The 14,477-nt window shown below is 48.6% G+C and overlaps 1 protein-coding gene across 2 annotated transcripts; it reads left to right on the top strand.

The window, feature by feature from the left end:
- Window positions 1-285: 285 nt before the first annotated feature.
- On the top strand, window positions 286-14,142 carry DUSP5 (dual specificity phosphatase 5). 2 transcript variants are annotated; one of them, XM_077258052.1, is made up of 6 exons: window positions 286-713; window positions 4,151-4,287; window positions 10,844-11,063; window positions 12,631-13,508; window positions 13,647-13,733; window positions 13,989-14,142. In XM_077258052.1, the coding sequence occupies exons 1-4, from the start codon at window positions 350-352 to the stop codon at window positions 13,023-13,025; spliced, it is 1,116 nt and encodes a 371-aa protein (XP_077114167.1). In that variant the 5' UTR covers window positions 286-349; the 3' UTR covers window positions 13,026-13,508; window positions 13,647-13,733; window positions 13,989-14,142. The 2 variants fall into 2 exon arrangements, with proteins under 2 accessions (XP_077114167.1, XP_077114166.1); XM_077258051.1 differs by having other exon boundaries at window positions 12,631-13,733.
- The last annotated feature ends 335 nt before the right edge of the window (window positions 14,143-14,477 follow it).

The following is a 14,477-nucleotide window of genomic DNA, read 5'->3' as shown; positions in this document are numbered from 1 at the left end:
GCACTGGTTCTGGTTTCCCCCTTTGCTCAGTATTGGGGGGCTGGTTGGGCACTGGTTCTGGCTTCCCCCTTTGCTCGGTATTGGGGGCTGCCTGGAGTGAATCATCGCCTCCCCCGCATCTTCCCTCCTACATTCAGCACTGGGGAAAGTCTATGATTGAGTGCAGGGGGCGGGGACACAATGGTTTCAATGAATGGAGCACGGAGAACGTCACTCTCCATATATGGGCATTGACGTCACTGGCGGGTGGACCAATCACTTATAAGCAGCGGCTTCGGGAACCCCCGAGGCGGAAGTGAATTTAAAGAGCCGCTCGGAGCGCAGAGCTCACAGTGATCGCGGCGCTGACATGAAGGTGACTTCCATAGAAAGCCGGCGGCTGCACCGGCTGCTCAGGAAGGAGTTCTCCCGGTGCCTGGTGCTGGACTGCCGCCCCTACCTGCCGTTCAGCGCCTCCAGTGTCCGCGGCTCCATCAATGTGAACCTGAACTCCGTGCTGCTGCGCCGGGCGCGGGGGGGAGCGGCTCCTCTGCACTTCGTGGTGCCTGAAGAGGCGGCTCGGTGCCGGCTGAGGGATGGACAAGTGTCCGTGGTGGTTGTGCTGGACGAGCGGAGCCAGAGGTGGCAGAAGCTGAAGAAGGAGAGCGCCGCGCACATAGTGATCACCACCCTGATGAGCCTGCCGGCCGGGCCCGGGGTCTGCTTCCTGAAGGGTGAGGAGACCCCCTATACCTGCCTGACCTCCTGTGTATACAGAGACCCCCTATACCTGCCTGACCTCCTGTGTATACAGAGACCCCCCCCCCCTATACCTGCCGGACCTCCTGTGTATACAGACCCCCTATACCTGCCGGACCTCCTGTGTATACAGACCCCCTATACCTGCCTGACCTCCTGTGTATACAGAGACCCCCCCCTATACCTGCCGGACCTCCTGTGTATACAGACCCCCTATACCTGCCTGACCTGTGTATACAGAGACCCCCTATACCTGCCTGACCTCCTGTGTATACAGACCCCCACCCCCTATACCTGCCTGACCTCCTGTGTATACAGAGACCCCCCCCCCCTATACCTGCCGGACCTCCTGTGTATACAGACCTCCTATACCTGCCTGACCTCCTGTGTATACAGAGACCCCCCCCCTATACCTGCCGGACCTCCTGTGTATACAGACCCCCCTATACCTGCCTGACCTCCTGTGTATACAGAGATCCCCCCCTATACCTGCCTGACCTCCTGTGTATACAGACCCTCTATACCTGCCTGACCTCCTGTGTATACAGACCCTCTATACCTGCCCTGACCTCCTGTGTATACAGAGACCCCCCTATACCTGCCTGACCTCCTGTGTATACAGACCCTCTATGCCTGACCACCTGTGTATGCAGACCCCCTATACCTACCTGCCCTCCTGTGTATACAGAGACCCCCCTATACCTGCCTGTCCTCCTGTGTATAGAGACCCCCCCTATACCTGCCTGTCCTCCTGTGTATACAGACCCCCTATACCTGACCTCCTGTGTATACAGAGACCCCCTATACCTGCCTGTCCTCCTGTGTATACAGACCCCCTATACCTGCCTGTCCTCCTGTGTATGCAGACCCCCCTATACCTGCCCTCCTGTGTATGCAGACCCCCCTATACCTGCCCTCCTGTGTATGCAGACCCCCCTATACCTGCCCTCCTGTGTATGCAGACCCCCCTATACCTGCCCTCCTGTGTATGCAGACCCCCCTATACCTGCCCTCCTGTGTATGCAGACCCCCCTATACCTGCCCTCCTGTGTATGCAGACCCCCCCTATACCTGCCCTCCTGTGTATGCAGACCCCCCTATACCTGCCCTCCTGTGTATGCAGACCCCCCTATACCTGCCCTCCTGTGTATGCAGACCCCCCTATACCTGCCTGCCCTCCTGTGTATGCAGACCCCCTATACCTGCCTGCCCTCCTGTTTATGCAGACCCCCTATACCTGCCTGCCCTCCTGTGTATGCAGACCCCTATACCTGCCTGCCCTCCTGTGTATACAGTCCCCGTATACCTGCCTGCCCTCCTGTGTATACAGTCCCCGTATACCTGCTCTGACATCCTGTGTATAGAGACCCCCCCATACCTGCCCTGACATCCTGTGTATACAGTCCCCCCATACTTGCCCTGACATCCTGTGTATACAGACCCCCTATACTTGCCCTGACATCCTGTGTATACAGACCCCCTATACTTGCCCTGACATCCTGTGTATACAGACCCCCTATACCTGCCCCGACACCCTGTGTATACAGAGCCCCTATATGTACAGACATCTGTTATTCGTGGATCGTCCTCTGAATTCTTCCCTTGTTAGCGGTGACTCGGGTCTCCTCCATTTTTGACACTTCACATCCCTTTATATTTCCTAATTGGGGATCATCCTGTCTCCACCCCCTGCTTGTGTTTTCTCATGTTATTGTATGTTACACACTGAATATCCCATTATAGATCCTTCTGATTCCCTCTTGTGATTGATTCCCCTCCCCCATTGATTGTCGCCTCATTATTACAGCCCTCATCTTCCCTCCATAGCTGCTATTTTTAGTAGGGACACGTAATGGAGGTTGTCGGCTGGGTTCTTCCTCCTATTGTCGCTCTTCTATTTATGTAACTGATATTCTAGATTATCAGTCCATGTTCTGTATCTCGGATGGTAATAATGTAATGTCGAGGGCGTCAGCCATGATGTTTGGCTCTGAGCTCCCTGGTTGGGGCTCCCCTTTATGGATGGGGTTTCCTGTCCCATTCTCCCATCACTTTATGTATCTGATGTGGGGGGGATACATTGTATCCAGTACAGGAAATCCAGTCACCGGCCCCCTCCCTCCGCTGAATAGAATGACTATTGAGGAGTCAGGAAGAAGAATCTGTGGTTAATTGAATCATCTCATCATTAGACAGCTGCCATGTCCTGTGCTGGTCCACAACTGGTGGCTGCTGGGCCCCTGCTGCTCGTTAATGGGGCAGTAAAGTAATGACCCCCTGAGGCTTCTCTGCTGGGCTGTGAGGAGGTTATGTGCAGGTCATGGGGGTCTGATTGTCACCTCCAGAATGTACATGTGTGATGGGGGGTCTGGCTGCCTCCTGCTCCAGCCTGGATCTGTCCCCATCCCCCACCTATTCCTGTCTGGTTTTAGCTATTGCAGTCACTACTGGGAGTCATTACATCATTTTAGAGAATTTCCCCAATATTGTGGAGGAAACATCTTAACCCTCGAGTTGTCTGTATGAAATTCTGTCCAGTCCTTTTTTGGGAAAGGTGGGTGACTATAATATGGCTGCCGTTTTAGGCTGGGTATTTACCTGAACCCCCCACACTTTCATATGCTGGGATAATCTGGAGCAAAGCTTGGGTCTCGGGATTTCATCTCTTGGTCCGAGTCCTTTGTAGGAATTTGCCCTTGTTTTTTTGGTGATCTGGTGTTTGAAACGGTTTTACACTGTAAAGCGCTGCGGAATATGTTGGTGCTATATAAACAAAGATTATTATTATTATTTTGTGACTGCTCCTTCTCTGATGGACGCATTGAATTAATCGGTTGCACTTTACTACGTTCTGTCCTATACATGAGGTTATGGCTTCCAGCTGTGGGGTCACCACAAGTCCCAGTACATCCTCCCTCCATTAACACAGGGGTCCTAATTTGATTTTGCTCTGCCATAAAGTGATTCTCTCCTCAGTACAATCCCATTAAGTAAAAGCGTTAACTGTCTATTGAGTGGTCAGACAATGCACTAGAGCCCCCTCGCCGGCGTCCCCTCCCCGTGTCCTGCTTTACCTTCCTGTCTCCCCCAGTCCAGGAGGTAAATGCTAATCACATCCTCTCCCCTGAGCCCTGATTAGTGCAGGGACATATGGCCGCTCTCTAGTGACAGGAATAACCTGCCCGGCCTCATTTTGCCATCACACAGGAAATTCTCCCCTTCCGTTTTGCCACCACCCATCACATCCCCGGATAATAATCACATTTCGCTCGACTTCATCTCATCATGTCAATCTACTGATATTATATTATGTAAGTGTCCCGACACAAGAACAGTACGTAGCGGTTCTAATATTCCCCGGAGGAAACATTGTATCAGTGAAAAACTCAATGATGGAAATTGTATCTTGTAGGAGGATACGAGTCGTTTCGCACTGAATATCCCGAATGTTGCATCGATCAGAGAAGTTTATCTGAAGAGGAGAACGAAAGTGACCGCAATGTCCTCTGTGAGAAGATCTCCTCCTTCCAGAAACCGTCCTACGACGAGGTGAGCGGGGGGTTCTGCGGTGGGTTTGACGTCTTGGTCATGCTTGGTATCGCGGTACTGCAGACATATTATTCTACAATCCCTTTATTGTTCACTCTCAGATCTGTAGCAATAATCTAATTATCTGCTGGATATTATTATTATTAATATTATTATCCGATCATCTCTGCTATGATAAAGGGAATACTGCATAAATTCCACCTTGCTGACTGTTGCCAGCTTTCTAAACCTTCTACATTGTCTTAGATGATTGATCCGTTACAGAATGGCGACTGACATCAGAGCTATACGGGGGTCCGATTAGACGAGTTGTTAGGAGTGGGGACTGAAGGGTTAATGTGTGATGGAGGCACCGTGTCTCCGCGGATGTCGGATCAGCCATGCTTCCGGAGATCAATAAGAGCCCTGGAGGCTTCCTGCGCCAGGATTAGACTTTCCCGGGGAGATGGACTGGAAAGAAGAGATGACTTGAAGCACAATATCGTCCATGACTCATCCGCTGCCCCTATAGACACGACACTCTATATCCCGGGGGGATTGTTTTACTGATGAATTATTGATGGCGGATGATGAATATTTCACAATGTCTCTGACTGCCATACTGTAATGGATTGTCAGCTCTTGCGATTGGCCGTTCTGGACTCTTCTATAGATGTTTCAGGCTTCATCTTCTGATGAATTAGTAATTCCTATATGGAAAGACAGTTACTACTTACTCAGTGGTTTCCAACTGATGCAGAACCACAACTCTCAGCATGCCTGGAGAGGCGGCTGATGTAGATGAAAGATGTTTTCCAGGTCACCACCTGACAGCACCATGGAGGACGTCCTTCTCATCCGCAGTGGGACAGGAAACCACGAGAGTTCAAAAGGACCCTCCCACCTCCACCCTTCAGTGTTTTTTCCTGTCCCACTGTGGATGGGAACGACGAGAGATCGCCTAGTCCCTACAGAGAGTGTGGATCGGGGGGGCTCGGCCTCTTCCTTCCCGCTGGGAACTCTGTTAGCTGACACCCAAGTGATCGGGTCCCTCAGCTTGTACCAGTGCAGCGCTGCTCCTGGTAAGAGGTCGCTTCCCCCTGGCGGGGGCTCTCGACCTCGGAGGATGCCACCACAGATGTACCTGATCGCTCCTGCGAGGCGCACCCTCTGCATGCGATCCGAAGCCGGGCGGTACGCTGTGCTTAGGACGCTGAGAGCGTGGCGGAGTAACTTCCGGTTCACCGCGCCGTGCATCACTTCCGGGTCACGGCCGGGAGCAATGGCGGCATCCTCGTTGCTCCTGTTGAGGAGGGGACTAGAAGTATATAAGGTAAGATAGCGCAGCGGCGGCGCGGCGTCGGTTATGGAGAATCCAGATCCTATAGCTGCGGCGAGCGCTGAAGCGCCGGCTTCCCAGGCTCATGTGAGTGCACCCAGTGGTGAGGGTTGTTTCTACATCAGTTAGAATATCCAGTAGCGAGATTCTTGTTTATTTTAGGGACAGTCTTCTTCAGGAGAAAAAAGAAGAAATAAGAAATGTCCCTTATGTGCCTCAAAGCTTGGCGCCTCCTGGCTGAAACCCCTCTGTGAGCCCTGCACTGCCCGTATTGTGGGGGAGGAGCAGGCCTCCTTAATAACGAACATGAGAACTATGGTTAGAGAAGAGGTGCAGGCCTCTATATCTAGCCTTTCCACTCCCCTGATGTCCCAGTCTGATTACCAGGATCTTCCTAGGTCCAGGAAAAGGCAGAGGGAGTCTGACCTGTCATCTGAAGACAGTCCCTCAAACTCTGAGATGGAGGAAGAGGAAGTATGCAGAGACCCTCCTCAGAGGGGAAAGAAATATTTGTTCTCTTCTAATGACATAGAAGAACTACTAGGAGCTGTGAGACAGACCATGCAGGTTGAGGAACCCTCAACCTCTAAATCCGTCCAGGACGAGATGTTCGGGGGCTTACGTTCACAAACATCAATGGTCTTCCCGGTTAATGCCCATATTCGGTGAGTCCGAGCCGGCTAGTCTCTAATCTTGTCTCGGTAAACAGCCATTAACCTCTTCATCACCTATTCCCACAGTTCAATGATTTTGGAAGAATGGGAAGAGGCGGAAAAAAGAATCTCCATTCCAAAAGACTTTAGACTGCGTCTCCCGTTTGATCATGAAGAGGTCAAAGATTGGGAGGATGTACCAAAGATTGACATCCCACTGGCAAAAGTATCAAAGCGGACTGCCATACCATTTGAGGACTCCTCAAACTTGAAGGAGCCTATGGACAGAAAGGCAGATGGTCTCCTCAAAAGAGCGTGGGAGAGTTCTGCCGCAGTGATCCGCACAAATATCGCGGCGACATCTGTGGCGAGATCATTGCATTTATGGGTCGACGACTTGAAGGACCAGTTGTCGGCAAAGACCTCGAGGGAATCTATTATTAAAGCTATCCCTTTGTTAAAACTTGCAACAGGTTTTCTCGCGGACGCCACGGCAGAATCTGTGAGATTCACTGCCAGAGGCCAGTCCCTATCAAATGCTGCCCGTAGGGCTATTTGGTTAAAAAATTGGTCGGGGGATGTTCATTCGAAGAACAAATTATGTTCTATTCCCTTTTCAGGGGGCAGAGTCTTTGGTCCCATATTAGATGACATACTGGAAAAAGCTTCTGATGATAAGAAAGGGTTTCCAGAGGAGAAAAAGAAAAAATACCAGCCCTTTCGTAGGCCCTTTTACAGTCAGAGATCAGACTATAGGGGTAAGGGGAAGCAAGGTAGGTGGAGCTACCAGAAAGGAGGAGAGAATAGGAACCGAAACAGAGATCCGGGTCCCTCAAACCCTAGATCAGAGTTCAGGAGAAAATGACGCCACCAGGATAGGGGGACGGTTGCTAAACTACCTAGAGGAGTGGGAGAAAATTACATCAAGCCCATGGGTCCTTCAGGTTATATCTCAGGGGTACAGGATAGAGTTCAACTCCCTTCCCCGAGAAAGATATTTTGTTTCCAACACCCGTCTCTCTTCAGTCTCTCCAGTGTGGTCGGACGTACAGGACCTCCTCCGGATGGGGGCGATATCTCCTGTCCCTCCTCACCAGATAGGAACGGGTCATTACTCGGGTCTTTTTTCTATAAAAAAACCCTCAGGAGAATCTCGCACCATCATAAATCTCAGGCCTCTAAACAGATGGCTAAAATACAAGAGGTTCAAGATGGAATCCATCCGCTCCACAATTCCCCTTCTAGGGAAAGACGTGGTAATGTGCACTTTAGACTTAAAAAGTGCATATTACCACGTACCAATATATTCGCATCATCAGAGATACCTGAGATTCGCAATAGAGAGGGAAGGAGAAACATTCCATTATCAGTTTCGTTGCCTTCCATTTGGACTAGCGTCGGCTCCAAGAGTTTTCACAAAACTCATCGTAGAGATCGTGTCTTACCTCAGGAAACGAGATATCACGATAGTACCATATCTCGACGATTTCCTGTTGGTAGCAGACTCGGTAGAGCAACTCAAGATCGATTCTCAGTTGGTGATCTCCACACTGCAGAAGTTAGGATGGGTCCTGAACTGGGAAAAGTCGCACCTAACGCCAAGATCAAGAAGACAGTTCCTAGGAATAGTGCTGGACTCGAAGTTGAGAAAATCATTCCTTCCGGACATAAAACGGTCCGACCTGATAAAAAAGGTTCGACAGTTTGCAAAAAATCGAGGGACAATAAGAGATGCTATGAAGATCTTGGGCATCATGACATCCTGTATCCCTTGTGTCAGCTGGAGTCAATTCCACTCTCGCCAGTTGCAAAAGGCGGTTCTGTCATCATGGGACAGAAGACAGTCTTCTTTGGACAGGAAGTTTCTCCTGTCTTACCGGGTCAAACAGTCCCTTCGCTGGTGGACGGTGTCAGAAAATCTCCGGAAGGGTGTCCCTTGGATCCAGGCCCCGGCAGTCACGGTAACAACGGATGCAAGTCAGCAAGGCTGGGGCGGCCAGGTTCTCGGAAGATTCTTCCAGGGCCAATGGAATCTGGAAGACGGCAGCAATTCCTCAAACCACAGAGAGCTACATGCGGTTTGGAAGGTGTTGAGTTCAGCCCGATCGTTGCTAAAAAACAAGCACCTGAAGATCTTTTCGGACAACATGACGACGGTGTCCTTTCTTCGTCACCAAGGGGGGCCAAGGCATCCGAAGCTACAACATCTGGCCGATCAAATTTTTACCTGGGCAGAAAAGTCAGTACTTTCGGTCTCAGCGGTTCACTTAGAAGGCTCAAGAAACCAGGTTGCGGATTACCTGAGCAGAGAAGAGCTGTCACCCACAGAGTGGGAATTGAACAACAGAGTCTTCGATACCCTATGTCGACGCTGGGGGACTCCGACAGTGGATCTCTTTGCGACCAGAAGGAATGCGAAGGTAAATGCTTTCTATTCCCTGAACCCTCAGGAAAACCCGACAGGAGTGGATGCTCTCTCCCAGTCATGGAGCAGGAGTCTGCTTTATGCCTTTCCCCCTCTAGCTCTGGTACCGAGGGTCCTCAGAAAGATATTCGAAGACAAAGCTCTGGTGATCGTGGTGGTTCCCTTCTGGCCCGGGAGAAGCTGGTTCCCTCTCCTAAGGAAACTTGCAATAGACGATCCGTACCATCTCCCAGAATTAAAGAACTTACTTTCTCAGGGTCCGGTTCTTCACCAAAACCCGGGAAATCTTCAGTTAGCGGCTTGGATCCTGAGCGGCAGATCCTAAGAACAAGAGGCCTATCTGAGGAAGTAATTTCCATTCTACTAGCAAGTAGGAAACCAGTGACCTCAAAAATTTACCTTAAGATTTGGAAGAAATTCTGCAGCTTTTGTGGAGATGCAACAATCGATGTTGATTGCCCTAACATTCCTAAAATTCTGGACTTTTTACAGCAGGGATTCAGGAAAGGTCTTAAACCAAGTACCTTAAGAGTCCAGATATCAGCCCTCAGTGTATTCTATGATACTTCCCTGGCCGCTCATCCTTGGATCACGCGGTTTTCCAAGGCGGTTACAAGGTTAAGGCCCCCAATCAGAAACACCGTCCCTCCTTGGGACCTTAACCTAGTCCTTAATGAGTTATGTAGGGAGCCTTTTGATATTAAGAAAGACATTAATATTGCTAATCTCTCCCTTAAAACTGTTTTCTTGGTAGCCGTTACTTCGGCCAAAAGATTAGGGGAACTCCAAGCCCTGTCCATCCAGAACCCTTATCTTCAGGTATTCGAGGATAGGCTAGTTTTAAGACTTGACCCAGGGTTCCTTCCCAAGGTTGCCTCAGTTTCCAATATAAACCAGGAGGTAGTACTTCCATCTTTCTGCCAGTTTCCTAGGAACCAGAAAGAGTCCTTTTTTCATAACCTAGATGTCAGGGAAACAGTACTAAAATATCTAGATATGACTAGGGCCTGGAGGCAGGATAATAATCTATTCGTCCTTTACGGGGGTCCTAATAAAGGGAAGAAGGCCTCAAAATCCACCATAGCCAGATGGATTAGATCCGCCATTAGCGTTGCCTATCAGGCGCAGGGAAAGAACCCCCCAGAGGTCCTGAAAGCTCACTCTTCTAGGGCTATGGCCGCTTCCTGGGCAGAAAAAGGTGGGGCTTCAATTGATCAGATTTGCAGAGCAGCATCTTGGGCTAACATTAGCACCTTTTCAAAACACTACAAATTAGATGTAGTTTCTTCTCAATTAGCGTTTGGCAGGAAGGTGCTTCAAGCGGTAGTCCCACCCTAGATCAGGAAGTTTCCTTTGGTACTTCTCCATGGTGCTGTCAGGTGGTGACCTGGAAAACGGTAATTAGTCTTACCGATAATTGTATTTCCAGGAATCCATCCTGACAGCACGGATAGTTCCCTCCCTAATATCTGTTATACTTATGTGAAGTAACATTTGTACTAATCTTGTTATGTTCAAAATAAATTTGTTTTGTTTGCATCCATCCAGACGTGTTACTTTGAAAAATCACTGAAGGGTGGAGGTGGGAGGGTCCTTTTGAACTCTCGTGGTTTCCTGTCCCACTGCGGATGAGAAGGACGTCCTCCATGGTGCTGTCAGGATGGATTCCTGGAAATACAATTATCGGTAAGACTAATTACCGTTTTTCACCTTGGAATCAGTTCCTGCCTTTGCACCGAGACCCATTGGGGAGGTGCACGTAGGCTGGATGACAAAGTGGCAGTAGGACAGGGACCAGTTTTTGGGATGGCAGCCATGGTCAGTGTCAGAGCTTTTAAATGCCCAGAAAAAGGCGATCAGGCTTCTAAAGATCTTATTTGCCCAACCTGGGGTCTGCAGGCAGGAAGTAACGTGGGTGAAGCCGTGGGCCTGGCGATGGGAGGTCTGTGTGGGCTCTGTATGATTCATTGGCTTATAATTCTAGGGTGTCGAGCCGCAGAGCAGCGACGGAACAGCCTTCCATATTTAGACCGGCTTTGTTTCATCATAGTGTGCGGGAATATTACTCATTTCATCTGTAACCCACTCGACCTTGATCATTGACCTGAATGTTCAGTGATTTGTTAGTGACCACCATATTTTGTGTCTTCTGTCTTGCAGGGCAGTCCTGTAGAGATCCTTCCATTTCTCTATCTTGGCAGCGCTTATCATGCTTCCAAATGTGAATTCCTTGCAAACCTCCGTGTCACCGCCTTACTCAACGTCTCCAGAAAGTGCTCTGATTGCATCAAGGACAAGTATGATTATAAGTGGATCCCGGTGGAAGACAACCACAACACGGACATCAGCAGCCACTTCCAGGAGGCCATAGATTTTATAGGTAAGGTCTGACCTGAAAATATTATGGCTAACAACGTTTCTACAATTCATTGTATCCTATAAAATGGACGTGTACATGATGCTCCAGGTGCATAAGTCACATTCGATGGCTCACAGGGGTCCTAGACTGCTCTACCTCCCTCTATACACATGCACGTTCTTCTTGGTCAGGCAGGTAGTCACGAGGGACTCCTCTGCTGGTGGCTCATCCAGCAGCGAAGAAAATGGTGAAATCCAACATTCCCGATCCTGATCTCCTGTGACCTCTGCTTTCAGGGTAGAGATGGGAGCGCCTCATAGACACTAATTGGTCAGTAGGTCCCACTCAATCTGCTGGGATTGGCCAATATCCGTCTAATATCTATGGCCAGTGAATTCTGCTTTTGGTAGGCCGTTTCACACGTCAGTTTTTTTTTTGCCATCAGTCACAATCGGATCCGTTGCAAATTGTGAAAAATTGATGCGACTGATTCGTTTTTTTCCGATGGATCCGACTAGCAGATCTGATTAATCGGATCCTAAATAAATCGGAGCATGCTCAGTTATGAAAAAAACAAACAAAACGGAATCCATTGCCAGATTCCATCATCTGACAGATCCGGCACTCATAGGCTTCCATTCAGACAAACGACAGACTGCAACGGATCCGTCGCTGTCCAATTTTTCGACGTACACAAAAAAGTTACTTTGTCCATTGTCTCCGGCCGCCGGACAAACAATTTTTGATGGATACGATGTATGAAATGTGAGGCAATCCGTCGCTAATACAAGTCTGAGAAAAAAATGGATCCGGCGGCATCAGTCACCGGATTCGTGTTTTTTTTTTTTTTTTTTTCCCCAAAATTCAACAGATTGCGACTGACGGCAAAAAACTGATGTGTGAAAGGGGCCTTACCAGGCCATTGGGGAGGACAACTGTACTGTATGACACTGCCATAAAGGTCAAGGTGCTATTTAGGGTCAGTCCTGGGTTAGGGAGGGAAGAGGTGAGGAATGTCTGTTTTTACTACATGCCCCATAAAGACAGCTGCTGCTGTACGACTTTATGGCTGTCTCCCCAAACCCACCCTTAATTGAAGCCCTGGGAGCAGATTATTTACCTTTCTGAGGAATTCTCTGTAATTACAGGAACTTCTTCTTCAGGAATAGACCATTTGTCTACATCTCCAGCCATCTCTTAGTGGAACAATAGTTATTACCGGCCAATAAAAGTAACTAATGGCCAGGTGATTAGTGGTTATCTCCGTGCCATAAGTCATTGTTCATGCAGGTGGGCTGCATGGTGGACGGAGAGTTCAGACAGGGCCAGGACAATGCAGAGATCTATCTGGAAGCAATTGTCTAAAGTTTTGCAATATTTACCATTTGCTTCAGTTTTATCTGTGACCGATGCAAACTGCAACTCTATTGCAGCCATCATTAATGCCACCGTATGGGTGCAACAAGTGATTCCCACATGGCTCCTGTAGAAGCTAGCCCAATGTATTAGTAATGTTAAATCCCAATACTAAAGATTTATTGTGCTGCTGATTTCTTCCGTTACTTATATATTATGTTTTCTCCTGCAGATACTGTGCGACTGGCAGGAGGGAAGGTCCTGGTCCACTGTGAGGCTGGGATCTCCAGGTCTCCTACTATATGTATGGCCTACCTCATGAAAACCAAGAGATTCCGTCTGGAGGAAGCCTTCGAGTATATAAAGCAACGCCGCAGCCTTATCTCTCCCAACTTCAGCTTCATGGGTCAGCTTCTTCACTATGAGACTGAGATCTTCTCTTCCAAAATCAGTGCTCCCTTGGCCTCCATGCCTTGTAACAGGGACTCCGTGTCGTTCTTCACAGAAGAGATGGACCTTGGCCAACACTTTGACGGCTCTTGTTTTTCCTTCCCGACTCCTGTTCCGCTCAGGTCTCCGATGCACCAGTTAAAACTTAGTCCTATCACTGCTACTTCATCCTGCTGATACAGGACCTAATCTTGTGGACAAACAATTATTTTTTTTTTTAACTGTGCAATGTATGAGACTGGTTATCGTGCTGTCCCATAAATGCCCCCATAGAGCTTACATCTAATGCTTTAATGACTTTCACATTGTGTCCATTCGGATTCCACTTTTTACATCTTGAAATTCTTAATTTAACATGATCTCTGCCCAGTGTCCAGGTGAAGATGAGATATTTCATAGGTCCAGGGTAAAGGTATAGTGTACCTTCCCCTCTAAATATATAATACTTGAACAGCCCACCCTTCCTAAATCTTAGGTAGAGCTTTGTGATTGGCTACAGTAATGAATTGCTGCATGGCAAGCATGTAGCTGTGCCTTTAAGTGGTGGCACATTAGGGCTAGTAGGAGTTAGCACATTACAGCTACATGCAGGTTTTTTTCCTTTTTTTTTTTTCCAGCACGTCCCGGCCTTTAATACTCCTTTTTGCAATGCCTTCAGCAGTTGCGGGGTGATGGTAGAAACTGTTGTATTTCAGGGCTTCAAAAGCAACAAAGAAATCTCACAACATTAGAGAGGATTGAGTTGATTGCGTGTATTAAGATTGTGCTTTCTGATAGAAAAGAGATTAACGTTACAAGTTTTCAAACTGCAACATTTGTATCATTGTTGCAAAATGAACCTGATCTGAAACCTAGTTCTTTGGTTGTTGCAAAACCTCACTTTTGGCTACGTTCAAAAACGCGGCAAAACGCACGCTAAAACGCTGCGTTTTGCGCCGCATGCGTCGTTTTTGGCCGAAAGTTGGACGCAAAAAAAATGCAACTTGATGCGTTTCTTGCGTCCAATGCTTGCGGCCATGCGGCGCAAAACGCAGCACAACGCATGTCCATGCGCCCCCATGTTAAATATAGGGGCGCATGACGCATGCGGCGCCGCTGCGGCGCTCGACGCTGCGGCGCTGACCGCAAATGTGAACGTAGCCTTTGAGCGTGCTGCCATGTCTGGATTAGGTTCAGCTTGCTGGGACTTGTAGTTCTGCACACTATATTCTTGTTACTTGAACCTCTGCTGTTGATTCCACTGTCAAATACAACTCATTGCAGCAGCGGTAAAATTAGGCTTGGTCGCACAAAATGACAAAACTGTTCGACTTGTTGTCAAGTGTCTGTTTTTAGAGCCGTCATTCTGCTGGGTAAAAAAAAAAATGTGCAAATTGCAATTTTGTAGTCGTATGTGACTTGCAGTGAAGTTTAGGGCAAGTATGTTGCATGCAGATTGCGACCAGCGACAGCAAATCCTAAATTCTTGGAAACGTTTGTAACTATGTTACAGTCGCTGTTCACAATGCAAAGCAGAAAATCACTGGCTGCGCCTATATCCTTGGTCCTGTCCATGTGAACGACACTATAAAGACACCACACCGGCTTCTGGAATAAAGCACTATACACATTATATGTTGTTGCACTAAC

The sequence above is a fragment of the Ranitomeya variabilis genome, chromosome 4, assembly GCF_051348905.1.
Source record: "Ranitomeya variabilis isolate aRanVar5 chromosome 4, aRanVar5.hap1, whole genome shotgun sequence".
Lineage (NCBI taxonomy): Eukaryota > Metazoa > Chordata > Amphibia > Anura > Dendrobatidae > Ranitomeya > Ranitomeya variabilis.
Note: the sequence above shows the minus strand (reverse complement) of the source record. Positions and strands in the feature narration are given on the sequence as shown.

Coding starts and splice junctions, on each gene's coding strand:
- DUSP5 (XM_077258052.1), top strand. CDS start 350: ATGAAGGTGACTTCCATAGAAAGCCGGCGGCTGCACCGGCTGCTCAGG. Junction 714..4,150: donor CGGGGTCTGCTTCCTGAAGG/GTGAGGAGACCC, acceptor TGTATCTTGTAG/GAGGATACGAGTCGTTTCGC. Junction 11,064..12,630: donor GGAGGCCATAGATTTTATAG/GTAAGGTCTGAC, acceptor TTTCTCCTGCAG/ATACTGTGCGACTGGCAGGA.